We start from the raw sequence: 27,342 nt of genomic DNA on the forward strand, positions 1-27,342 counted from the left end.
AGCGCGGGGCGGGGCGGGAGTAGAATCTGGGGAGGTCCAGCGAGGAATCTCAGAGGGGGCGGGACAGGCGTGAGCCAGTGGGGCCGAAGCCCAAGGTCGGCTCCGCGGGGGGGGGGGAGGGAAGGGGTGGGTCCTGTGACGTCACCGAGTCCAAGCTGCCGGAGAGAAGCCTGGGGCCGGGGGCGCCGAGCGGGGAGAGCCCGGCCCCGAGAGCAGAGAGCCGCGAGAGTAGAGCGGGCGGGAAGCGGCCGGGAGCCGGAGCCCCTCAGGCACCTGCTCGACTGCCCAGCGATCGGCGCTCACGGAGTGGCCCGCAGGCCCCCGCCCGGGCCCAGTCCCTCCCGGGCCCCCCCCATGGCCCGGGCCGCAGCCCTCCCGCCGTCGAGATCGTCGCCGACGCTGCCGCTCTTGCCGCCGCTGCTGCTGCTGCTGCTGCTGCTCCGGGAAACCGGTGAGAAACCGGTTGGGCAGCCGCCCACCCCCCGCGCGGACCCCATCCCCTCCCACCTTCCGAGCGTCTTCCCGCTCCACTCCCAGTTCACGGGCCCCCTCTCGAGCCCTCTTCCAGGCTGGCCCCTACCGACTCCGACCGGTTTCTCTGCAAGCCTCGCCCCCCATCACCCTCCTTTATTTCAACTCCCCAGCCTACGCCGGACTTCTCGCCGCCCCCTCCCCCTTCCTCAGATTCTAACACCCGAAGGGTTAAATCCCAGTCTCGCGACCCCTCCCCACCTCGCAGCACGCTGTCAGCCGGATCTGGGGTGTAGTCTCCGCTTACCCCCTCAGGCATGTGGGGAATTCCTGCCCGCCCTCCCCCAGCGGGAGGGTCGCGGCGTGGAGGCAGGACCATCCCCATCTTCCTTCTCCCAGCGTTGGGCGTCTCCGGCCTTGCGAGAATTGAGGGCAGGGGGCCAGGTGCCCAGGTCCTCTAGAAGGGGGCCGGGAGCTCGGACTTTGGGTCCCTTGGAGGGCGACCTGGGGAAGGGCCTGACGACTCCAACCCTGGGCCTCGGGGAGCTGAAGGCTCTGACTCTTGGGACCCAGAAAACAAGGGGCTGGGGCCTGGCTCCTGGGCCCCGGAGAAATTAGGACCTGGGGGGGGCTCTGGCTCCTGTGTCCCAGGCGGAATGAAGGCTAGGGTCCTGGTCAGATTGGGGGGCAGGCAGGGCTCAAACTTGGTTCCAGATTGTGAGCGGGGGCCTCTGTCTCCTGGGTCCCGGGTAAAGTCGGGGGGCCGGTGGTGAAAGAGGCTCTCTCCGGTGGACGTCGGATTTAATTGTGAGCATTGAAATGTCTCCTGAAATCCAGATATAAATGTGGGCGGGGGCCCCCGTTCCTGGCTACTAGACGTAATCAAGGGCCACAGGCTCTACGTGGAAGCTGGAGCTCGGTTAGGGATGTCCCAGGCGGAAAGAAAGGCCGGGTCCCGCAGGCTGGGACCCTTCCCTTGCCCTGTGAGCCATTGGCTGGGACGTCCCTGGGGAAGTTTACCGGTTTCGCTTTAGCTGAACCCGGGCGGGAGGGGCGGGCGCTCTCCAGGCTCCCGGTTCCGGACTCCCGGGTTTCGGGACCTTATCTTTCCTCTGGTCGCGACCTAACCTTCGGAGCCGCCGCGGGGAGGGGCGGAGGGAGGGGGTGGACGCGCGGAGCCACCGCCCTAATCCCCCGCTTCTTCCTCTACTCAGCCCACCAACCCCCTCCCGTTCCCCTCAGACCCCTTGAGGGAGGGCGCAGCTCTCAGGGGAGGGAGGGGCTGGGAGGAAACAGGTAAACGAGGCTCCGGCCCCGCCCCTTGCAGGTGACCGGGCTGTTTATTCCCAACTCTGGATATTGGAGTTTCCCAAGGGTTTGCCCAGAAAGTGTAGGCGGGGGCCTGGGAGCGTGGGGGGAGGGGGCCTGGGGGGAACTCTGGTTACCCCTTGACTTCATTTTCCCCAGCATGTCTGAGTTGTATCCCAGCCTTCGTCCAGAGCTGCCTTTCCCTTGGTGTCAGAGATAGGGAGATGAGGTCAGAACCTGCCACTTCTGGAGGAATGCTGAGAACCCACCTGACCTTGAGCCAGGCTTTGACGTGGATGCAAGATCTCGTGCGGGATTGTAGATCTCCCTGGGAGACCCATCCTGTTCCTGTTCCCATTTTTCAGATGGTGACACAGAGGCTTCAAAAGGGCAAGCCTCTTTCCCAGGGTCCACAGCCAGTCCCCAGGAAGCCGGACTGCAGACTTCAGAGCCTTTCTTGGCTCTGCTCCACCGGGTGCCTCCGAGCCTCCATTTCCTCCTTTGTAAAAAAAAAAAAAAAAAAGAGATAGTAACCCCTTCCCTGCAGGGCCATTGAGAGGATTCAGAGGTCCTGCTGATCCCGTGTGAAAGCTCTTAGCACCTGGGGGAGGGGGGCCTTCCCCCTTCCTGACCTCTCTTCCTTGAGCCTACACTCCTGCTTTTCTCTCTGCCTCCCTCCCTTCCTCTCTCTCTCTCTCTCTCTCTCTCTCTGTCTCTCCCCTCTTCATTTCTCACCTCTCTCTCTGCTCCTCTGGCTCTCTCGGCTCTCACAGAGCTCTTCCCCGCTTTCCTTTCCATCCTTCTCTCTTTACCTGTCTCTAGCTCCTCTGCCTTCCCCCTCCTTGGCCTCTGTGGATGGAGGGGGCACCACCTGGGCCTCCAGCTGGGTCCTCCCCAGCTTTCACTGCTTATCCTTGTCAGCCCTGCGGCCCCACAGTAGTGGAGGGGGATGGGAGGAGAGGGGATGGCGGGCCTGCTGTCTCTTCTTGTTAGAGCAGGGGGACTGGACAGCAAAGTGGGGGTGGGTCTGCTCACAGGCAGGGGGGAGGGGTGGGAGGGAAGGGAATACGCGGAGAGGATAGAGATACAGAGATGGGGACAGAAGCCGATGGAGCGTGCATCTGAAACAAATTTAGGGATGAGGTCAGAGACAAACAGGAGAATGGAACCGGGAGATGGGGAGAAGGAATTACAGCCCACAGGGGTGGGATAGAGAAAGGCAGAGTAGGGGGAGGGAGCTGGACAGAGACACCAGGATCAGGGCAAGAACAGCCTAAGGAGAGAGACCTAGAGGTTTGATGACCTGCTGGGGATCCCAGCCGTCAGTGATGGAGATGCCACGACCCAGGGAGGTCAGGGCACAGGCGAGCCTCAAGGCCAGCGGTGTGTGGGGGCCACAGGGAGTGGTGGACATAGGAGGGACAGGGAGTCAGGCATGCGGACCAGCTCCTCCGCCCCGCCAGGGATGCTGTTACATTTTTAATGTCCCAACGATGCTGAGAAATGGAGCAGGAGGGGGAGGAGGAGAGAGACCCAGCGAGATGGCCCCGGCATAGGGAAACGGTGTTAGAGAGTGAAGAGATGGGCAGAGATGGGGAGACCTAGGAAGTAGGGAGGTACCGGGGTCAGAGACCCTGAGAGATGTACCTCCGGAAACCTCGAGAGATTAGAGACCCCAGGAGTCCATGCAGGGAGCCGGATTCCGGAGATGAGGAGACCCAGACCAGAAAGCCTGGGCTCTCAGGTGTCAGACATGAGGAAAGAGGATACGAGAACAGCGAAGGATGTGGGCGATCTTCTTGGGCTGGTGAAAATGTTGAGATGGGCTGCAGTGTGACGGAGACCCCAGCCTGTGAACATACTGCCACTGAATATGTAGCCTATGAATATACTAACACCGCTGAACTCTGCCTTGAACGGGCAGATTGGGTGGTATGGAAATTATGTCTCAGTAAACCTGTTGGAGAGAATATGAGAGACACAGAGAGACCAGAGACCCCAGGAGTCAGACAAGTAGGGACAGATTTAGGGCCCAGGAACCAGATGCAGAGAGAGACACAAGAGATCAAAGCCATGACCTACAAGAGCCTGTGGCCAGAGTCTCATGACCAGAAACATTTTGAGGTACATGTTGACTGGGCAGAGGTGCTTCTTTCTGTCTGAGGGGCTCAGCCAGGAAGAGCAGTCCTAGAGATTCACCCCCAGAAATAATAGACCCCACAGGGGAGGTCTTCAGGGTGGTTGAGCCCCTATAGAAAGGCAGGGAAATCTTAGCCTGGGAGGGAGTGATAACCACTGAGAGATGATGTGGAGGCAGGGAGGCAGGTGCAGAAATCCTGGGCACAGCCAGAGAGCCCCATATCCTGGCTGCTGCTGCTGCTCAACATCCCCCACCACCACCACCAAAACCGGCTCCCGGATGTCCGCTGTGGGGGTGGGCACTGTGATTAATGCAATTAATTAATTAGCAAGGTGGCTGAGGCAGCAGCTGAAGCCAGTGCCCAGAGCACGCTGGCCTTCAAGGGCCTGCTGGAGTCCTGCCGCGCCCTACAGGGCAAGTCACAGTGTTTATGGGTCAGGAGGAGGTGAGCCAAGCCCTGGGGAGCCAGCCAGGCAGGAGTCCAAGCCCCCAGCCCCCTACTCCTCCGGGATGCCGTAAGTCCCTATGCACACTCTGTGCCTTGATCCATCCTTCTGCAGATCTCAGGGTCTCAGGCTGTGTCTCTGTCCCTCACAGTTTCCTCCTGGGCTCGCACAGTACCTGGGGGCTGCCCCCACTCTGCTACCAGAAAGCCTGCAGGCCTAGGCCACAGGGAGAGGAAGCATGTCTGGGGACCCAGCTGATTCCTCATTGAAGCTGTCGCCAGTCTGGCTTGCTGATGAGGGAAGCGGAGGGAGGTCCATGTTCACAGGGCCATGCTCTCCCCCACTGCGATGCCAGCTATGTCCCAGCCAAGGTTAGGGCACCGGCACCCGCCCAGCAACATGCTGGTCACTAGGATTCTAATTCCAGGCCAGCCATCCTCCTGGCTTCAATTCCCTACACCTAGCACCTAGAACATCTAGGCATTGGCCCACCCCTGTGCCCCTAACTCCCATAGCCTGTCAGCCTTGTGTCCCAACCTTCCCACCTTTTTTTATTTATTCATGAGAGACACACAGAGAGAGAGAGAAAGAGAGAGGCAGAAGCAGAGGCAGAGGCAGAAGCCAACTCCACGCAGGGAGCCCGATGTGGGACTCGATCCCGGGACCCCAGGATCATGCCCTGAGCCAAAGGCAGACACTTAACCACTGACCCACCCAGACGTCCCTCCTTCCCACCTTCTGAACTTGTTTCCAATCTGGCTCATCCTTCCTCCTATTCCCAACCCCCGTGTCCCTGCCCCATCTCATTCTAAGGGCTCTTTGAGAAGCACACACCTCGAGGTACCTGGGTAGAAGAAGCAGCAGCAGCACACACCCAACCCTGTTCTTGGGTGTAACTCTCCCTGCTTCCCAGTGACCTCAGGAAAAAGCCCAAACTCATAATTTAGCCTCAGCCTGTGTAATCTGGCACACCACTGATACCCCACCTTCATCTCATTCATTCATTCATTCATTCATTCATTCATTATATTTATGGAGCTCCTACTGTGTGCCAGGCACCATTCTCAGCTCCGGAGCTACATTAGTGAACAAAGACCTCTAGCCCTGGGCCCTGATGTTCTCGTGGGGAAGACATGTCAGGTGCCTTGAGAAAAATGAAGCAGGGCCAAGGGGGTTTTTGTGATCATCATTATGGTGCTCAGCTGAGCAAAGACCTGAAGGAAGTGAGGGGGGAGCTGTGGGGACAAGTGGGGTAAAGCATTTTAGGGTGAGGGAACAACAGGTGCAAAGGCCCTGAGGTGGAGCTTGCCTGACATGTTTGAGGAGTAGTGAGGGGGCTGGTGTGGCTGAAGCAGGGCGAACCCAGGGGTCAGGGTGGGAGGTGAGGCCAGAAAGAGGATGTGCAAAGATCATGCAGGGCCTTGTGGACCAGTAAAAAGGTTTGAGTTTCTTTCCTGAGTGAGGGGAGCCCCTGGATGCTATGGATCTTCAAGCCATAGAATTTGTTTTTTTAAATCATCCTACCTACTCTTTTTTTTTTTTTTTTTTTTGAAGATTTATTTTATTTTTGAGAGAGAGAGCACAAGCAGGGTGAGCTGCAGGCAGAGGGAGAGGGAGAAGCAAGTTCCCTGCTGAGCAGAGAGACTGACATTGGGCTCGATCCCAGGACCCCAGGATCATGACTTGAGCCAAAGGCAGATGCTTGACCGACTAAACCACGCAGGCGCCCCAAGCCAGAGGATTTTAGAACCTCATTCATTCAGCGAATATTGAGCATCCACTAGGAGCCAGTGTCTGTTATAGATACTGAGGACATAGCTGTGAGCCTAACTGGGCAAAGAATCTCCGCCCCGGTGAAGCTCTAGGGAGTCATGAAAATCCAGGGTGAAGATGAGAAGTGCTCTGCAGAGGAGATGGGGAGCAGGGGGAGGGGCGCGGGGCCCTCTGGGGCAGAATGTTGGGGATGGAAGGAGACTGAGGAGCCTACCCCACAAGAAGCTAAGAGTGAGTTTTTTTAATCCTCTGAAGTGGGCAGTGCTGAGACACTACCCTAGATCCGGGAGGACCACATCCCTCAGAAGATACAGGCAACATGGGATCATAAGGACTCCCTTAGAATGAGAAATCTGAGTCCTATGGGACCCAAGGGTGGGGGTGGGGGTGGGGTTCTCTGGACCTGAGCTCAGTTTCCCTTGGAAAGGAATTAAGTCTCCTTCAGGAAGCCCTCCCAGCCTGCCTCTGTAGGGTCAGGCCTCGGTTCTGGGTTCTTCTCCCATACCCCATCCCCTTCAGTCTTCCTGGCATCCTTGATGATGCCAATTGGTGCGACATTTGTCTCCCCACCACACTGTCAGCTCTTGAAGAACAAGCACCTGCTTTGTCCTGTCACTCCTGCAGCACCCATACCCAGCACAGAACCAGATGTTAATTTGGTGGTGATTTTTTTTTTTTTTAAGATTTATTTATTTATCTGAGATGGGGGCAGAGAGAGTACATGCATGACCAGCGGAAGGGGCAGAGGGAAAAATCTCAAGGCATTTCCTTGCTGAGGGTTTAGGGCTGAGCCCGCCTGGGGCTCAGCCTCATGACTCTAAGATCATGACCTGAGCCAAAATCAAGTTGGATGTTTAAACTGATGAGCCACCCAGGTGCACCCACTTGGTGGTATTTATTGAGCGCCTACTACATGCCAGGCCTTGGCAGAGGCTGTGGGGATACAACAGGGAACAAGACCGGCACCTCTTCCCCAGGGGCTGACTCTCCAGCCCCCAGCACCTCTTTGCTGAGTTGCTATTGTATGGACTTGCATGGGATGGGAGCCAATTCCAGTTCGTCCCCAGCTCCCGGCCCCCAACACTAGATCCCTTCCAGTTCTAAGGCCCCCTCAAGGGGTCAGCCTCCTGCCCTGTACTCAGTGGCTCCCTCTCACCTCAAAGGAGAGGGCCTAACTCCTTGGCCCCAGCCTCCTTGGCTCTCTCAGAGCTCCCAAGGTCGGATGGTTTTCCCTGACAGAGTGCCCATCCCTCCTCACCCAGCGGAGCCTTTGGGAACCCTTGTCCCACACTCAGTGCCTTTGGAGGCCAGGTGGGTGAGGGGTGCTGGCACCCGAAGGAAGAGGCAGCCTTTCCTCGGCTCTGCCCAAGTAGTGACCCGCCTCCCCCCACCACCCCCGCCCCAGGAGCCCCATATCCTGATTTTTGTCTGGATTTTGACATTTAGTCACCAGACCCTTTGGCCCGCTAGTAGATGATTCTAGTTCATGTTTGAAACAATGCTGTGTGGGCCAAAAGTAAATACAAGTGAAGCCAGACTTGGCCTACGGCGGGCGGCTGACGACCTCTGTTTGACTCACCCGTGCCAGGCCCTGCAGAGCACCGATGGAAACAGATCGTTGCCTGGGATCGTCACAGGGGACCCTGTGGGAGGGTAGCTTGAACATCCTCATTTTACAGATGGAGGAATTTAGGCTCAGAAATATGGTAGCCCCCCTGGAAAGGGACTGAGCCAGCAGGAAACCCCTGGGCAACCTGCTTAGGGGTCCCCCACTCTAGTGTGGCCTGTCCAAAGGGGGAATGCCCCTTTCCCAAAATGTTGCTCTTGGACTATTTGGGGACACACGTGCAGATTCCATGAGATGATATATCTACTATGCAGTGATCTTTTTTTTTCTTTTTTAAGATTTTATTTATTTATTTGTGAAAGAGAGAGAGAGGCAGAGACACAGGCAGAGGGAGAAGCAGGCTCCATGCAGGGAGCCCGATGTGGGATTCGATCCCAGGACTGTGGGATTCCAGGATCATGCCCTGAGCAGAAGGCAGATGCTCAACCGCTGAGCCACCCAGGCACCCTTCTATTACACAGTGGTCTTGACAGTTGGCTTCTTTCCAGAGTATTTGGGACTGGCCCTGCTTGTGGGACTACCTTCCTCCAGGGGGACTCTCTCATTAGGGTCTCTTGTTTACATTGCCTGGGTTTCTGTTTGAGGCCAGTGGCTGCACATGCTTCCCACCCCCCTTCTTGGTCAAAGACGGTAGGGCAGCCATTGCCTCTCCTGAGACAGGTCTTGTGTCCTTGGCCTTGCCTCAAGGCTGAGTGTCAAGGGCCACTTGTAATTACTTACCTGGCCCGTGTTTATTTGACAAACATCTCCTGTTTCCTGTGGCCCTGTGCTAAGTGTTCCACAAATATTCTTTAATCTTTATAACAACCCCTAGGAGGTAGGCCCTATGATTATCCTCATTTTACAGCTGAGGAAACCAAGGCACAGAGAGGTGAAATGACTTGCCCAAAGTCACATAGGCAGCGCGTGGCAGAGCCAGGATTTGAACCCAGGCAACCTACCCTCAATCACCAGGCCGTCCTGCCTTGCACAACAGAGTGATATTCCCCTTTATCCTGGTTTTTATTAAAAGTGAGAGGGGTACGTGGATGGCTCAGTGGTTGAGCGTCTGCCCTCGGCTCAGGTTGTGATCCTGGGGTCCTGGGATCGAGTCCCACATGATGCTCCCTATAGGGAGCCTGCTTTTCCCTCTGTCTGTGTCTCTGTCTCTTTCTGTGTCTCTCATGAATAAATAAAATCTTTAAAAAAAAAAAAAGTGAGAAAAGAAGGGGCGCCTGGATGGCTCAGTCAGTTAAGCGTCCAACTCTTGGTTTTGGCTCAGGTCCTGATCTCAGGGTTGTGGGATCGAGCCCTGTGTCAGCCTCTGTGCTCAGTGTGGGGTCTGCTTGAGATTCTCTGCCTCTCTCCCTCGGCCTCTGCCCTTCCACTTGCTCTCACATGCTCTCTCTCTTTCTCTCATAAATAAAATCATGTTCTTTTAAACAAGGTGAGAAAACAACAGATAAGTGAGAAAGAATGGGAACAACCCCAGTGTCCCAACTGATGAGCAGATCAATGGAACATGTTGCATCCAGACAGTGGAATATTATTTGGCCATAAAAAAGAACAAAGCACTGACACATGCTATAATACGGTTAAACCTTGAAAACATGATGCTAAATGAAGGAAGCTAGTCACAGAGGCCCCATGGTATATGATTCCGTTTATATGAAAAGTCTAGGGGCCCCCTGGCTGACTCAGTTCATTGGGCGTCTGCCTTCGGTTCCAATGGTGATCCCAGGATGCCGGGATCGAGCCCCACATTGGGCTCCCTGCTCAGTGGGGAGCTGCTTTTCCCTCTCCTGCTACTCATGTTCTCTCTCTGTCAGGTAAATAAAGCTTAAAAGGCGGGGGGGAGGGGCACCTGGGTGGCTCAGTGGTTGAACGTCTGCCTTCAGCTCAGGTCATGATCCCAGGGTCCTTGGATCGAGTCCCACATTGGGCTCCCCGTGGGAAGCCTGCTTCTCCCTCTGCCCATGTCTCTGCCTCTCTGTGTCTCTCACGAATACGTAAATAAAATCTAAAAAAAAAAAAAAAAAAAAAAAAGGATGGGCCAAGAGGGCTATAGATTTTCTAGAAAGGTGAAAGTATATATAATTCAATGCAGAAAAAAGTGAAGGTTGTCCTTTAAAAATTTAAGAATTTATTTTGCGAGAGGCTTATTTTTTTTATTGATTTATTTTTTAAGGAGATTCTTTTTTTCTTCAAACATTTTATGTTTAAGATTTTATTTATTTATTTATTCATGAGACACACAGACATAAGCAGAGGGAGAAGCAGGCTCCCCGCGACCGAGCCAAAGGCAGATATGCTCAGCCATTGAGCCACCCAGGTGCCCCTCTTTAAACATTTTACAATGGAAAATTTCAAACATAGAGATAGGGGTCAGTTGGAAGACCAGCTCAGGAGCCTCCCTCCCCTCCTCCCGCTAGACTTGACAGTGGGCTACATTTTGTCACATTGTCTTCATGGCTTTCTCTATAGCTTGTCTTGGTTTTGCTGACCCATTTGGGAGTTGCAAACATGACCGCTCAACCCTGTATCTTCTAAGAAACAGGAATGCTGCGTGGCTACAATTTAATCACCATGCTTAAGAATAGTAATGAGAATTCCAAAATTGCACATAATCTAGTCCAGACTTCTGTATCCCTAGTTTTCCTCAAAATATGTTTTCTGGGTGGCCTTTTTGGAATTGGGACCTCATGAAGGCTTCTGTGTGGCATTTCGGGCCCTGCCTGGCCTGGAGGTGTCCAGGTCCTTCCCCCACCTACCTATCTCTCTCTCTCTCTCCTTTCTCTCCAGGAGCCCAGGATGTGCAAGTTCGAGTCCCATCCGAGGTGCGGGGCTACCTGGGGGGCACCGTGCAGCTGCCGTGCCACCTGCTGCCTACAGGACCTGAAGTCCGAGTCTCACAGGTGACGTGGCTGCACGTGGATGCATCCGGAGCCAGCAGGAGCGTGGCCGCCTTCCACCCTTCGTATGGTCCCAGCTTCCGCAGCCCACAGCCTGGCAAAGAACGGCTGTCCTTTGTCACCGCTGGGCAGAGCACCGGGACCAGGCAGGGCACAGAGATGGAGCTGCGAGATGCCACCCTGGCCCTCCAGGGACTGACAGTGGAGGATGAGGGCAACTATACCTGCGAGTTTGCCACCTTCCCCAGTGGCACCAGTCGGGGGGTGACCTGGCTCAGAGCCATAGGTGAGCAGGGCAGAGTGGGAGAGGCGTGATGGGGGAAAATCCCCCTTGTGGATCTGTTTCTTTCTCTGCTTCAGCTGTAGTATTGACTTTCCCTGTGGTCTTCAGTCAATTAGCAAATATCCATGAAGCACCTACTGCATGGCTGATGCTGTTCTGCACGTGGAGGCTACGGCAGGCCACAAGGCATTCAAAAATTGATATTGAACACCTTCTATGTGCCAGGCACTCTTCTAGGCTCTAGGAATAAAGCAGTGAGTAAGACAGAGCTCCCTGCCCTACTGGGGTTTACCCTTCAATAGAGGGGTGTCGGAGCACAAATAGCATCAGTAAGAAAAATAGGAGTGGTCAGGTGGTTATAGGTGCTATGGATGCCGGAGGGGGGCAGGTTACAGTTTTGGGGAGCAGGGAGGCTGAAATCCCTTTTGTTCGGTGAAATCCGAACAAAAACTAGAAGGAGATGAGGGAGCCCTGTAGGGCTATCTAAGGGAAGAGAATTCTAGGTAGAGGGAACAGCAAATGCCAAGGCCCTGAGGCAGGGTGCATTTGAGGAAGATCAAGGAAGTCATTGTGGCCAGAGGCTTGTGAATAAAGAGAAAGTAGGAGGAGACAAGGTCAAGAAGATGATGGGGGACACAGGTCACAGGCAACTTCACAGACCACATGAAGACTTTGGCTTTTGCCCTGAAAGAACAAGAACTCTAGGAAGTTCTGAGCGGAGGACAGGTGTGATCTGGCTTTGGTTTTCACAGGCTCCTTCTGGCTGCATGTTGGGGACAAGGGTGGAAGCCCAGGGACTACAGGGTGGGAGGTCATGGCAACTAGAGCAAGGGGAGGCGATTGGGGTAGCAAGAAGGGGTAGGATTTTGGAAATACGTTAGAGGTAACGCCGGGAATAATCAAATTAGTAAACAAAGGGAACACCAGGATGTTGTGATACTGAGAGTAAGGGACCTGGGGGTCCCCTTTAGACAGACTGGTCAGGGAAAGCCTCTTAGTCAAGTCCTGAAGTATAAGGAGTCACCCTCGGACATATGCCCTCAAGCAGAGGAATGAGTGCACACATAGAGGGAACAGCATATGGAAAAGTCAGGATGCGGGAGCGAGCTTGTCATGTTCCAGGAACGGAAAGGAGCCTGGTGGCCAGGGCTTGAGTGGCCCTCAAAGGGACAGGAAAACCAACAGGGCCAGATTGCATGGGCCTCCTGGGCGAGAGGCGAGGCGGCTGGATTTCATTGAAGGCAGACGCAGTGGGGATGGGGAGGACCGTGTGGGATAAAACCTGGCTCCAGCAGGAGGGTGGGTGACCAGCACAGCCGCTTGACACAATGGGGAAGACTTAGGGAGGGCTTTTTTTTTTTTCCTGGATGATGCTATTTCTTGCTAAATCTTGGGCATTTGCCTGGGGTCCCAGCTTCCCCCAGCAATGACCCAGAAGCCACATCACTCTGGACACAATTTTCCTTCTCTCAGCCCCAGAGGGTGTGAAAGTCTCCTTTTTCTAAGGGAAAAGGCTTCATTTTTTTTTAAAGGAGCCTGAGACCACAGTTGTTTTGCATAATTCAAAGCAGATCTTCACTGCACTACCCCTCACAAAGGTATGCAGAAAGCACCTGTTTCACACCAGGGAACTCCTGGGGCAGGAACACAGAACAGCCAAACCTTAGCTTTCATGGAGGAGCAGGCGACGTGAGTGCCCCTAAACGGAGAGCCAGGTGTCAGGGAAGTTCCCTTGTGGAAGTGAAGCCCGGATCTGGAGGAGGGGAAAGAGCAAGCCAAGGAGAAGGGAGGCCAGAGCATTCCAGGCACATGGTCACCAAGATCTTGCAGTGGGTGGGAGCAGGGGCCCAAGGGGGCATGGGGCGGGTGCCTGGAGCCATCAGAGGACAGATGGCCAGGTGACCAGAGAGGATGTGGGGAGGAACATGATGAGCTCAGGAGAAACCCAGAGAGGTTCCCAAGGCAGCCAGAGCTTTGAGGCAGAACCTGACACAGTCCAGCTATAACTGCGGATTATTCCTCCTGGACATTTTACTATTGTTTCCCACCCAATGTCTTTCCATGTTTTCCAGGAAGATGGGTGAAAAGGGCAAAAAATTTCCAGCTTTGGGAATCTCCACAACCTTTATCCCACTTCCGGCACCACAATCTAGTGGTGATTACAGGAAAGAAGTGGAAGGCCTTCTGAGCTGGACCTTTGAACCACATTATTCTGCTTTGGCTTTTTGGAAAAAAAAAAAAAAAATCTCAGCCTCTTCCAGGCTTTTGGACACTGTTTCTGCTTTTCTGACAGAGTGGGACAGAATAATATCATGGCACCCACTTAGCCACAGGGAGTGCCAGGCCCCGTCCAAGGCCTTTATATACCAATTTGTTTAATCTGCCTGACAAACCCTCGGGGGTGGGCATTTTAATTCTCCCCACCTTATAACAGGGGAAACTGAGCTGAGAAACGGCTTGCCCAAAGCCATACAGCTGCTAAGAAGCAGAATGGGATCTGAGCCCGGGCTGTCGGGGCTTTAACTGCTCACTTCCATGGGTGAGGTGTCCGTCGAAGGGTCGCAGGTGAGGAGTGACGTACCCCTTCTGTTGCTCTCCCCAGCACAGCCCCAGAATCATGCCGAAACACAGGAGGTCACGCTCAGCCTGGACCCTGTGCCCGTGGCTCGCTGCGTCTCCGAGGGGGGCCGCCCTCCCGCCCGAATCTCCTGGTTCTCACCCCTGGACGGGGAGGCCAAAGAGAGCCAGATATCAGGGCCTGTGCCCGGCACGGTCACCGTCACCAGCCGATTCACCTTGGTGCCCTTGAGCCGAGTAGATGGGGTCAAGGTCACCTGCAAAGTGGAGCACGAGAGCTTTGAGGAGCCCATCCTACTGCCTGTTACCCTCTCCGTGCGCTGTGAGTGTATCAGGATGTGACCGCATCCCCAGTGTTGTCTACACTGGCTTCTCTAGGGCACTGTCTACACTATGCTTACGCGTTGTCTGCATTAGCCAAATTCTGCACCGCCTTCCTGCCTATTGTCTATACTGGCTTCCCCGGGCAGCATCTACACCCTGCCCTCATTGCCTACACCGGCTTTGCTAGGCTCCCTCCTTCCTGCCAGGCGGTGGTGAGCTGGGATGGGTTTGCAAGGGCCAGTTTTAGACATCTTGTCCCGATCCCACATTCAGCGAAGTGACATTGACAGCTTGGAATCGACCATTGGGGAGTATTTACAGCAAGGAAATTGGCAAACACCCAAAAACTGCCTATATCGACACCCCCAGTATTACCCCGAGAGGCTCCCCCGCCGCTCTCCCTGTGGACCCTGCCAGAGAGTGACTTGACCAGCTCTTCTTCACCCTGTCCAAACACAGCCTAGCCCCCAACTCAGCATTTTCTACACTAGCTCCCCAGGCGGTGCTTTGGTTAAACCAATTCCCTCTGCGGCTCCCTCAGACACTGCCGCATTGAACAATAACCTCCTCAAAATGATCCAGGCAGCATGCCTGGACAGTGTCTGTGCTCACCCCTGCAGAAGTAGCTCGAACTGATTTCTGCCAGGTTCCATGGGTCTGCTTCCTGTCAACCCACCTCATTTCTTTAGGATTCTCATGTCTCTGCTGATGTATCAGCCCTTCTGGGACTCTCCCTGTCTCTAAGCTAGTTCCCCCATTTCCCCCAGACCCTCCTGAGGTCTCCATCTCTGGCTATGATGACAACTGGTACCTTGGCCGCAGTGAGGCCACACTGAGCTGCGACGTCCGCAGCAAACCAGAGCCCACAGGCTATGACTGGAGCACGTGAGTCCTGGGTGGACCTGGACTCCCAGGTCTGAGGAAGGAGGGGGCTGGGGGCTGGAGACCTGGGTCTGAGGGAGGAGGTGCCTGGACCCTTGGTTCTGACGGAGGAGGGGATGGAGGCCTGGACCCTTGGTTCTGAGGGAGGAGGGGCTGGGGGCCTGGACTCCTGGGTCTGAGGGAGGAGGGGCTGGGGGCCTAGAACCCCGGGTCTGAAGGAGGAGGGGCTGGGGGCCTGGACCCCCGGGTCTGAGGGAGTTGCATCAGGGACCCGAATCCATGAGTCCTCCAGAAGGAAAGAGCTGGCAATATAAGGTCTTGAGCATTGAGTTTTATGTCCCTGGAGCTTGGACTGTGATGGCTGTGTCATGAATGACCAGGCCTGTGTCCCCTATGGACCCTGATACGTCCCCCCTATGGACCCGCCCCTTCCAGGACAGCAGGTGTCTTCCCAGCTTCAGCAGTCGCCCAGGGCCCCCAGCTGATCATCCACTCGGTGGACAGACTGGTCAACACCACGTTCATCTGCACGGTCACCAACGCTGTGGGCACAGGGCGTGCCGAGCAGGTGGTCCTCGTTCGAGGTGAGCGGGTCTTGGAGATTGGGTCAGCTCCCCAAGCGTTCCTCCCTTCTGGGTTCTGGGGCTGTGTTGGGGAGGCTGTGCCGCCGGCCTGGGGAGGGGTTCAGACCCGCCTCTCTGATGAGAAAGGAGGTCAGCGTGGTTTTTCTCTCCTGCCTCCTGTGGGATCTGGATTGGGATGACAGGGTAGGCCTGGGCAGAAGAACCAGGAGGATGAGGCCTCTGCTGAGGGCTTTCTAGAAACTAGAGGCCTGGAAAGGGTGTCCAGGAAGAGACCCAGGGACAGTGCCCCAGGCTCCAGTTGGAGAGACCTATCAGGCAGCTAGACAGACACAAAACACATTTGCATACTGATTTCTTACAGTGAGTGCTGGTCAAGTAACGTTAGGAAATTGTTTTTAGTGTGTGTTGGAACACATTTGTGTTCTTAGAGGGGGTATTTTGGAAATGGCGGCTAAGGTGTCGATGGGCGGAAAGTTCTCTGAGTCTCCCTGATAGGAACTCAAACCCAAATAGGCCCCAAGACAGAAGAGGAAAAAAACTAGGCCTGTGGCACTGGCTGATGGAAATAGGGTCGAAATCCCACAACTGTACACCCATGCACCCAGAGGGAGGCAAGGAATGTTTCAAGGCCATGTGCCCCGATTCACAGACACGTGGACCCCAGGGCAGGAGACAGAGTCCCTTCCATGTCACAGCCAGCGTGACCCACATCTGCAGAGACATATTCTGTGCTTTGAGATGGCATTGAAATCAAAACAGAAACTCACCCCTAAAAAAAAAAAGAAAGAAACTCACCCCTAACAACCCATGCACTCAGACCCACTGTCACCAAGACACGGCCCCCAAGAGGGCAGGGACAGACGCTAGACAAAGCCAGGTGACACCTGTCCAGAGAGACAGTTGGCCTGCCCTCAGCAAGGCTGACACACTCAGGTGCCAAACACACACCTCTGGAGGGAGACACCAGCATGCAGACAGGCCGACAGCGGGGAGACCCCAGACACCAACGCTGCCACACGCAGAAACCATCAACTCATGCACAGATGCTGAGAAAGAATTACTCAAGGACATTCTCAGAGGTGCACGCCCTCCGAAACTCTCCAGAAACCCAGTTTCTTTCAACATATCGTCATCTGACAAATATTTGTCCAGGGTTCCTCTTTGCCAAGCACTCTGTCCTCGATGTTAGGGATACAATGGTGAACAGAGACAGTCCCTGCCCTCGAAGACACACCCAGAGGATGGTCAGCTCCACCCACCCCAGCAGGACGCCCAACTGGAAATACATCTCCTGAACCTCTACCCCACATACACACCCAGCAAACTCGTCTCCCCGTCCATGCTTGGTCAGGAGGCACCTGCAACGGGTAGAGCCCGCAGAACACAGATGCCGTCATACCTGAGGTTCATCAGGGGAACACATGACCGCAAAACCATGGACACCCCCTAAAACCCCTTAAAACACACAGAAATCCCAGGGATATCCCCCCTCCGGAAAACTCCCCCCTCCAGAGAGGAACACACCAGCTTCAAAGTTAAGCCCTCCATCAATATTCGCCCTGTAAGATACATATTCAGTGTCAGGAATTGGGGTGTGGTGGGGGGCAGAGGGGAGTAGTGCACACAGGGTCACACCCCTGATTGACTCAGCTCACTGAAAAGGCCCCCTCCTCCCAAACTCCCCCAAAGGTAGCCACAGAGTCACATCTAGGCAAAGGCACATACCTCCAGAGGGACACCAAGAGAAGGGGGCCTGTGCTCTGAGGACCCTAGACACCCAGTGAGGGAGGTGGGTACCCCCGCAGAGCCTCCCCCAGACACAAGATTCACATGTCTTGAGTCACGTCCCAGGGGTCTCTGAGACATGTCACGTTCCCACATGCACCCAAGACATAGCCCAGACATGCAGTCATAGACCAGTGGTTTGAGGTTCACATTAGTGCAAACCATAGGTGTACAGATGGTGCCACAGGCTAGACATCGCCTCAGGGAGACTGGAGAACTTTTCACCCACAGGCTCCTGAACACACCCACCGTCTCTAAAATAACCACCTCCAGAAACACAGATAAACATTCCGACATGTGCTGCAACAGGTTCCCAGATGTTCTTGCTGGGATTCACAGTAAGAAAACTGTTTTTCACGCCCCTAACCAGGTGTATGGGCATAGATGTATATTCCAGAAAAAAAAAAAAATGTTCCACAAAATAGCACTTACCCTTCATCCTTGAGATACGCTTTTTCTGTTCTTTATTTTTTTATTTTTTTATTTTTACTGCTCTTTGTGAATCACTAAATTGATTTGAGAGCCCATGGGGTCGTGGCTCTATTTGCAACAAAGCGCTTAAAAGAAGCTCCTAGAGAAGCAGGTGTCCTCAGGAGTCCCTCCCAAATACAGGGTGTGGGGAGGAAGGGTTTAGGTGTAAATGGATCCCCTTCTCCCCATCAGGGCTCGCATGCAGGGGTGGGGGAAGGGCATGTATAAAACAGTTCCAGGTTCCACCTGCATCGATGTCTAGTCCTGGTGTGGGGCCCAGACTGCTCCCCCTCCTTCATCTCTCCAGCCCCTTGCATCCTTAGCACCCCCTGACTTCCTTCTCCATCTCCCCCAGACCCCTTCCCTCCCAGCTGCTGGGCCACTGCCAGGAGCACTAGCAGAGGTCAGGCAGTGGGCTTCAGGAGCCCCATTTTCCATGCTGGGTACATGGCCCAGACAGGGGAGGCAGGCCACCTCATCTGGCCCAGGTGCTCCCAGCCACTCCCAAGGCGGGAGGAGGATACCTTCCTCCCCCATCACCTTTCCCCCCTTCTCTCAAGCCTGGAGCACTTTGGAATCTGACAATCTTAAGCCCAAATCCAGCTGCCTCTTCCTGGGCAAGACTCCATCCATGACTCTATAACCTCAGAGCTTTTGTGAAGATCCACCCCCCCCACCCCCAACGCCCGGCACATCCCGAGTGGGTCACAAACTCAGATGCCTCCAGGGTCCTGGCAAGTGACCAGGTGACCAGGTGTGGAACCCTGTTCCGCCCCAAGCAGCCAGCCCTCACCCGGCTACTGCCCATTGCCAGGTAGGAGATGAGAGATTGGTGTTGGCTAATCCGAGTTTCTTTTTCCCTAAAAGAAGTCTGGGGTGGGTTTTGTGAGCTCTTTGTTTTGTGTTTGTTGTTGTGGGGGATTTTGTTTTGTTTTGTTTTGGTGAAATCGCCTGGCTTTTAAAATGTTAGCAAGTTTGATTTTTGAAAAACCCCGTGCAGGTCTAAGGAAGCACATCTGGGGGCCACCAGTTGGCAACGCCAACACCCCCTGAGCCCCATACAAAGTGCCCAGTGTGTAGTGCAGAACAAATGGGTTCTCCCTCCCCTCCCCCTCCTCTACCTTCTGCCCAGAGTCACCTCCCCTGTTTTCCCATCACTACCCCTGTTGTGTCCTATGTATCCCCCCAGATGTGTCCTCTTGACCTCGTGTCTCCCTTTCTCTCACCCCTCCTTCTCTCTCCTCAGACACACCCCGGGCCTCGCCCCGAGACGTGGGTCCAGTGGTGTGGGGGGCCGTGGGGGGGACACTGCTGGTGCTGCTGCTGCTTGCTGGGGGGTCCTTGGCCTTCATCTTGCTGAGGGTGAGGAGGAAAAGGAAGAGCCCTGGAGGAGGAGGAGGAGGAGGAGGAGGAGGAGGAGGAGGAGGAGGAGACAACAGTGGAGGAGGATCCTACGATCCAAAAACTCAGGTGTTTGGGAATGGGGGCCCAGTCTTCTGGACACCAACCGCCCCTGGTCCCCTGAAGCCAGACGGCAAGGATGAGGAAGATGAAGAGGAAGAGGAGGAGAAGGCAGAGGAAGGTCTCATGTTGCCTCCACCCAAGGCTCTCGAGGACGACATGGAGTCCCAGCTGGATGGCTCCCTCATTTCACGGCGGGCGATTTATGTGTGACCCCGAGACAGACAGAGACAGAAACAGAGCCAGCCACGCCAGCTAAGGGTTCCAGACTGGTTGGACTCGTTTTTCTGGACGACACTGGAGCTCAAATGCTACCTCCCACTTCCCTGGAATTGGGAGGGAGCTGGAATCACACACACTGGACTTCTGTCTCCAGGGCTGCATGGGGAAGGGGAGGCCCCAGGGGAGCTCGGTAATGGGGACCCGGAGAGGACCCCCCAGAGAACTGGTTTTTGGCTCTGGCTGCCCCAACCCCATGACACTCAGGAGTTAATAAACGCCTTGGAGGAAAACATCGGGGGTGTCTTGTAATACATCAGACCCCCTCACTGGGGGGCGGGACAGGGACTGCTAGGTCCCAGGGGGTGGGAGCCTGATGGGGGCTAGACTTGGGAGGCTGGGGCTGTGGGAGGTAGGTAGGGGGATCTGACTACTTGGATCATTCAAGGACATACTGCATGCCTGAGACCCCTGAGGCCAGTGCCCCCAGGAGGTGGGTGGCTGGTTTCTGGGCTTAGAGGCTGGGAAGCTTGGACTTGGGAGGGGGGGGAACCGAGGCTACCTTTCCATGTGGAATAGCCAAACTGGTGAGAGCGCAGAGCTCCCCAGAATGGAACAGAGAACCTGAACTCCTGGGCCCTTTTGGGGAGGGGGCGAAGCTCAAACTTGAACTTCTGAGGTTGCTGAGGATCTTGGGAGGGAGGGAGGGAGGGAGGGAGGGAGGGAGGGAGGGAGGGAGGGCACCCTCTGTGTTCTCCGGGGGGGCCCTGAAGATACAGGGCGGGTGGAGGTATTAAGGAACCAGAAAAGTCTCACCTGGATGACAGTGGACAGTGGCCTTTCTCAGTCTCCTTCCTCTTTCCTTGCCCTGGTCCCAAGGGGGTTTTCAGTGATGCAAAGGGAGGGGCTGCAGCTCTGTATCCCCCTCCTCCCTGGCCTCTACTATTTTTTTTTTTAAGATTTTATTTATTTACGCAGACACACAGAGAGAGGCAGAGACACAGGCAGAGGGAGAAGAGGCTCCCTGCAGGAAGCCTGATGTGGACCCGGTCTGGGGACTCCAGGAACATGCCCTGGGCTAAAGGCAGGGGCTAAACCGCTGAGCCACCCAGGCATCCCTCCCCGCCCCTACTAATTAGAAAATCTCCAAAACCCAGGCCCAGGAATAAGGTGGGGGGGGGGGGTAGGATGGGAGGGGCAGGGTTCCGTGCCAGTCACCTCTGCTGTCCTGAGCCCACCGTGGCCACCTCTCTAAGACGCAGGTGGAGCTGCCTCTGCTCCAGCAGCTGCTGCGGGGCACCGAGAGGGTGTGCCCTGAATGCCCCCCCTGAGCAGCCAGGTGAGGCTTGGGGAGTGCATTTCCCACCGGTATCGACTTCCACTTACTCTGCCAGGGACTCGGAGGTGACTCAGACAGATGTAGCCCCGTTCCCCTCTGGGCGTGCAGTCAACAAAAACAAGAATAACAGTACTTTCAGGATGGCTAGGTGTGGACGGAGTCAGCAGCAGCTACTGTTATTCCCCCAACCCTGGAGCCTTCCCGAGGATGCCAGGCTGTGGAGCAGGAAGTTCTGGAAACCAGGGATGCAGACATTATTCCTCTGGGCAACTTTATCTCCCCATATGAGCAATGGGGCCGACGGAGGGTGGAACCTGTGGGTGGGGCTTTTGCACACGTGTGGTTTCCTCTGGTTGTTTATTGTCTTGTCACCCCCTTGGGTCCCCCATCCCTCCTCCCCAAATGGGAAGGAAGCACCAGCAGGCGGGGGGGTGGGGAGGTGTGGAATTTTGACAGTCTGGCATAGGGTAGGTCCTTGAGCACCCACGCTGGGCGCCCCCCTCCACATCTGGCAAACAGCGACCATGTGCCAGACCCTGCCCCTTGGAGCTTGCAGTGTAGTGTGGAAATTGGCAAGTAGACAGGTGACCTCGGAGTGAGAAGGGCTACAACCGAGAGGCCCAGGGGGCCGTAGCTTCTCTCAATTCCTTTTCCTGTTAGGTTGGACGAGCTACATCCTCTGCCCAGGATGACCCCATTCCCTGTAATGTGTGAAGGGTTCTGATCCCGATTCCAGAATATCGACGGTTCTGTGCCTCTTAGCTCCGCCCTGTCACCTCCCTCCCCTCCCCATCCCCCCACCCTTGTTTTCCCTTCTTCTCTGGCCACATGGTCTCCTTGCTGTTCCTTCAAAGTAACACAAGGCTTCCTCCTCAGGGCTTTTGCACTGGCTGTTCCCTCTGCCTGGAATGCTCTCATTTCCTCATGGCTCACCCCCTACAGCTTCTTCAGGTCTTTGCTCAAATGTCACGTCATAGTAAGTCTCTCTCTGATGACCCTTGGGGTCCCTGGCTCTCTCATTTCCTTACTACCCTCCCCACACTGTTTTAACCCTCTATCCCTACTGCCACCTGGTACATTAGCTATTGTATTCACATCTGTGCTGCTATTCTCCTTGCCCGGCTAGGACAGGTGTTCCATGGCAGTGGGGACTTCTGTATGTTTCGTTAACCACCGGCACCGAACAAATGCTCAGTAAGGACTAGGGAGAGGAGGTAGGCAGGTGGGAGATGGCTTAGGGAGGAGGTCGCCTGGGGTAAGGAGCTTCCTCCTGGAGACCCCCTTACACTGTCCCTCTTCTTGCAGAGACCCCCAACACAGCAGGAGCGGGAGCCACAGGTGGCATCATTGGAGGCATCATCGCTGCCATCATTGCTACTGCTGTGGTCGCCACAGGGATCCTCATCTGTCGGCAGCAGCGGAAAGAGCAGAGGCTTCAGGGGGCAGAGGAGGAGGATGAGTGAGTGATGGGTCCCGAGGAGTGGGTGGAGGAGGAGTCCCAGAATCGGGGAGCTCAAGGGGTGGGAGAAATGGGGGGGGAGGGGCCCGACCCTAAATAACTATGACTTAAATGGGGTGGAGAGGAGAGTTTATTTCTGTCTCCTGTAAAGTGCGGGTATGATAGTGATGCTCTGTGAAGCCATCAGAGCCCAGGTTCCTGCTACCTTGTTGCTCAACTTTCACTTCTCTCAAATTCCAAGATGGCTCCCCACTCTTCTAGCCCTGTCTACTTCCTTGACCACCAGATACATCCGTTGTGGCCTCAAAGCCCCCATTCCTGCCATGGGGAGAGGGGAGAGACAAATATTGGGCAGTGAGCTGCCCTGAAAAGGAACCCATAACTTCCCTTTACTTTGCATTAGCCAGAACCTGGTCACATGGTGCACCAACTACAGGGAAAGCTGGGAAATGTAGTCTTTAGTCTGGGCAGCCATATACCCAGCTAAAATCTCACATGAGAAAGAAGGAGGGGGGATGGGCACTAGCCAGACTTATCTGTGTAGAGCACTTGTTCAATGCCAGGCTTGTTGAAATGCATTTTACATATATGACCTTGATGAAGCCATCCATTCATTGATTCAAGGAGTATGTAGAAAATACTAAGAGGGCGCCCAGGTGGTGCAAATGGTTGAGCTTCTGCTTTAGGTTCAGGTTGTGATCTCTGGGCTCTAGGATGGAGCCCTGGATCTGGCTCCCTTCTCAGTGAGGAGTCTGCTTCTCCCTTTCCCTCTCCCTCTGCCTCTCCTCTGACTCGTGCTCTCTCTCTCTCAAATGAATAAATAAAATCTTTAAAAAAAAAAAGAAAGAAAAAGAAAGAAGAAAGAAAGAAAGAAAGAAAGAAAGAAAGAAAGAAAGAAAGAAAGAAGAAAGAAGAGCCATTTATGGCCAGGCACTAGATGTTAGGAATACAATGACGAGACAAACATTTTTAAAGTGTTTGTACACATAAATACATCATAGAAAGATCTAATGATACCCATTTCATCAAAGAGGAAACAGGTTCAGAGAGCTGAAATCACTTGCTGAAATTCATCCATCAAGTGAGCATTTTGACAACGTGTGTGTGTGTGTGTGGAGGGGGCATGGGTAGGTAGGGACATTTGTTAAAAATGCAGATGCCTGAGCTTACACCAAACCTACTGAGTCAGAACTTTTACAAGACATGCTTGGGGGCAGCCCAGGTGGCTCAGCTGTTTAGCGCCGCCTTCAGTCCAGGGTGTGATCCTGGAGACCCAGGATCTAATCCCATGTCAGGCTCCCTGCATGGAGCCTGCTTCTCCCTCTGCCTCTTTCTCTCTCTGTGTCTCTCATGAGTAAATAAATAAAATCTTAAAAAAAAAAAAAAAAGACATGCTTGGAATCTGTACTTCTAATAAGCTCACTGAGTTATTCTGATGCACAAGGAACTTTCTGACCCACTGTCTTAAACATCTAGTTAATTTATTTATTTTTTATTTTTTAAAAAATATTTTTTAAAGATTTATTTATTTATTTATTCATGAGAGACACAGAAAGAGAGAGGCAGAGACACAGAAAGATGGAGAAGCAGGCTCCCCACAGGGAGCCCGATGCGGGACTCGATCCGTCGACCCGGGATCACGCCCTGAGCCCAAGGCACATGCCCAACTGCTGAGACACCTAGGCATCCTACATCTAATCAATTTAAACCAACAACTTGCTGTCACTCTCCTATGCCTAGCCCAGTGCTGAGAGCCAGTGGTGCCTGAGATGGCCCTCCTGGGGCTCACAGTCTGGAGGATATAGACCCATTCCTAGATAATGGCAGTCCAGTTGGCCAAGGATGGGCTAGAAAAGCTGATGTAGCTGTGAGAGGGCAGAGGACGCCTGGAGGGTCAAGTGGGGCTTCCTGGGAGAGGCAACATCTGAGCTGGTGATTGGAGGCATAGCAAACACTCATCATGATGTATACGGGATGCTCTGGTCTGTGGGTATGTATAACAAGAGAATTTTAACATAGTTTGGAGGCCAGGAAAGCATTTCCTTTATTCATTCTATTTTTTTTTTAACAAATATTTATTTATTTATTTGAGAGAGAGAGAGAGAGAGCACGTGCGCACTAGTGGAAGTGGCAAAGGGAGAGAGAAAATCCCAAGCAGACTCCACACTGAGTGTGGAGCCCCACATGAGGCTCAATTCCATGATCCCAAGATCACTGCCGGAGCCAAAACCAAGAGTCAGACGCTCAACCAATTGCACCACCCAGACGCCCGCCCCTTGTTCATTTTTTAAACAAATACTTGCTGACTCCCACGTAGTGAGTCCTGAAAACACTGTTGAGGACACAGATCTCATTTTTTCCCCTCACATTGCTCACCATGTGTGATAGTTATTGAACTGATATCAGAAATAATGTTTCTTTTTTTTTTTAAGATTTTATTTATTCATGAGAGAGAGAGAGTCAGAGAGAGGCAGAAACACAGGCAGAGGGAGAAGCAGGCTCCATGCAGGGAGCCTGACGTGGGACTCAATCCCGGGTCTCCAGGATCAGGCCCTGGGCTGAAAGCGACGCTAAACCGCTGAGCCACCCGGGCTGCCCAGAAATAATGTTTCAAATATAAACTCAGTAAGGGTCTGAGAGGGAAGAACAGTTAGATATAAGCAGATATCAGGAATCCCTAAACCTCCCAGAGAATCAGGGAGGCTTCCTGGAAGAGAAATTCATGGGATGAATTAGTTGTGCAAGGGGGGATGGCTGGGGGTGGGGGTGGGGCAGTGGAAAGGGAAATCAGGCAGAAGGAAGAGCATGTGCAGTGGTCCTGGGCTAGGAGGGCTTCTCCAGTCTGAGCCTCCACTTGACCTACCTCCTACCCAACAGTCTGGAGGGGCCTCCCTCATACAAGCCACCAGCCCCCAAGGCGAAGCTGGAGGAGCCAGAGATGGTAAGCACTTCCCCTGGAGCCCGGGCTGCCCCCACCTACACACCCACTTTCCCCACTGAGGCTGGGGCTAGGAGGGGGGACTCTCGGGGAGAGGCCAACTGTGAGAGGGTCCTGACCTGCCTCTTCCTTCCCTGTAGCCCTCTCAGCTCTTCACTCTTGGGGCCTCAGAGCACAGCCCACTCAAGACCCCCTACTTTGATGCTGGCATTCCGTGTACTGAGCAGGTGGGAGCTCAGGGGAGGGTAGGGGTGGGTTTGGCGTTTGGGTTTAAGGGTCAGGGATCAGCTCTAGACATAAAAGGTCAAACCCTAAAGGTCACAACTCCAGGTCAGCGCTGTATCTCTGATCAGAGGGAAGAACATCGAGATGTATTTAGGATTCAGTAGGGGGAGATCGTGGTTGAGAAAGTCCAAGGACATATGGTTAGAGCTTAAAGTCACTTAGTGAAGATGGGTTGAACATCTACATCTGCCAGATACCCTGCCTGGAGCTGAGACAAAACCGACTGTCATTCCCCTCGGTGGTCTATTGGGTGTCAGGGGTCAGATATTGAAGTTAAGACAAATCAAGGTTCATGGAGCTCTTTAGGGCTTAAGGTTAAGTAGTTGGAAGTCAAGATTGAAGCCAGAGGTTGATGGAGAAAGGCTTGTGGTCAGGGATCAAAAGACAAAGGAGAGGCCCAGGACTGGCAGGCTCTGGGCTTAGAGTTGGGGACAAGGTGTATGATTGCTCCGTGTAATTTCCACCCAGGCCAACAAGGGATGAGGTCAGGTCTGGTTGGCATAAGGAGATGATCAAGATGTGGGGATCAAGGGGGCAGACTGGGATTCTGTATCGTGCACAGGAGATGACCTTGGGCTCTTTTTCCTTTCCTGTCCCTAGGATATGCCTCGATATCATGAGTTGCCCACCTTGGAAGAGCGGTCAGGGCCTCTGCTCCTGGGGGCCACAGGCCTTGGGCCGCCCATCCTGGTGTCTCCGGGGCCACCTGCTATGGAAGGGGTTTCCCTAGACTTGGAAGATGAGGAGGAGGAGGAAGACTATATAGATAAGATCAGCCCCATCTATGATGCCCTGTCCTACTCCAGCCCCTCTGATTCCTACCAGAGCAAAGGCTTTGTCATGTCCCGAGCCATGTATGTATGAGCTGCGATGGCTCTGGCCTCTCAGCTCCCACTTTTTGATCCTTCAACTCTCTGCCAGGGATCTAGTGCCCCCTGACCTCTGGCCAGGCCACCGTCAGTTAACAGACAAAAAAAAAAAAAACAAAGCGTGTGTCATCTGTGACTTCTACCTTGGTGACTCCACTATGACCTCTAATCCATGATCTCTGACCCAGAGAAACCAGCCATGACAACAGAAACCTGATAACCATATCTCACGTGAGGGTGGAGTATGTTCCTGCACAACATCTGATCCAAGGATTCCTAAAGATCTGTGATCTTTAGATCATACCTCTCATGTGCCGTCATCTCCGGACTCCCCCCAAATCCCCCAAAAGACCCCAAACCTCCAAGTTGTCCTCAGGCAGTAAAATCTCAATAGTTCTGCTGGGGTAGGTGTTGGGGGTACCCTGCTGCTCAGACCTGAGCCCTCCAGGCAGCAGAGCCCCCTCCTCACCCTGTCTGTTCCCCAAAGGCAAGAGGGAAGGGATACCCCAGCCTGAGGCAGAGCTTCCCCATCTTCTCCCTCCTGCAGGCAGGAGTCTCAGGGTCCAGACCCTTCCCTGAGCCCCCACTACCCCAATTCCTGTCTACAGGGAATTAAGCCCTAGCCCAGGATGAGATGGGGTAAGCCTCATGCAGTATGCCTTGCCGGCCCCAGCCCTGGAGGAAGAATTTGCTGTTACTTTGAAGACTACTGAGTCCTTTTACTCCTGCCCAGTGGGATGCAACCCAAACATCTCGCGGGGGGGAGGGGGGGGGGTTGGAGGCTGGGGACACAATACTCTTTTGTAATATAGCATTTCCTACAAAAAACTGAGTTTATACTTTGACCGGATGTCAACTTGTGTCTTCTGTGGGATGTGAAGGGGGTGGGGGTGGGGACACGATGGGAGACCAATCGGGCGTCTGGGGCTGTAGGAAAGCGGCAGGCTAGAAGCCAAGGTGGGTTACAGGCAAAAAGCAAAAGGGCCAAAGATATATTTTTTAAATTAAGTGAGGGGATAATGAATAAAAAATTCATAAACCAAAAACAATGATGGATAATGGAAGGAAAGGGGGAGGAGTCCAGGGCACGGTGGTTAATGACAAGGAACGACAGTCTAATGGGTAATGGACGGAAATAAACGGAACAGAGACCGAAATGGCAGTAATTCAGGCTGCAGGACTCCGGTTTAAAGGATAAATGGCAAGGAGA

General features: G+C 54.1%; 1 protein-coding gene across 2 annotated transcripts; it reads left to right on the top strand.

The window, feature by feature from the left end:
* NECTIN2 (nectin cell adhesion molecule 2) lies at nt 1-26,977 on the top strand. Of its 2 annotated transcripts, XM_026013804.2 has the most exons (9): nt 118-451; nt 10,547-10,942; nt 13,542-13,838; nt 14,608-14,725; nt 15,158-15,306; nt 21,887-22,040; nt 24,918-24,981; nt 25,119-25,205; nt 25,864-26,977. In XM_026013804.2, the coding sequence occupies exons 1-9, from the start codon at nt 355-357 to the stop codon at nt 26,125-26,127; spliced, it is 1,626 nt and encodes a 541-aa protein (XP_025869589.1). In that variant the 5' UTR covers nt 118-354; the 3' UTR covers nt 26,128-26,977. The 2 variants fall into 2 exon arrangements, with proteins under 2 accessions (XP_072610786.1, XP_025869589.1); XM_072754685.1 differs by lacking the exons at nt 21,887-22,040; nt 24,918-24,981; nt 25,119-25,205; nt 25,864-26,977 and adding an exon at nt 18,809-19,537 and having other exon boundaries at nt 1-451.
* The last annotated feature ends 365 nt before the right edge of the window (nt 26,978-27,342 follow it).

Source organism: Vulpes vulpes, chromosome 1, assembly GCF_048418805.1.
Source record: "Vulpes vulpes isolate BD-2025 chromosome 1, VulVul3, whole genome shotgun sequence".
Taxonomy (NCBI): domain Eukaryota; kingdom Metazoa; phylum Chordata; class Mammalia; order Carnivora; family Canidae; genus Vulpes; species Vulpes vulpes.

Excerpts from the sequence above, each read along its gene's own strand:
- NECTIN2 (XM_026013804.2), top strand. The coding sequence starts at position 355 with ATGGCCCGGGCCGCAGCCCTCCCGCCGTCGAGATCGTCGCCGACGCTG. Across the intron at positions 452-10,546 it reads GCTGCTGCTCCGGGAAACCG|GAGCCCAGGATGTGCAAGTT; the intron begins GTGAGAAACCGG and ends CTTTCTCTCCAG. Across the intron at positions 15,307-21,886 it reads GCAGGTGGTCCTCGTTCGAG|AGACCCCCAACACAGCAGGA; the intron begins GTGAGCGGGTCT and ends CTCTTCTTGCAG.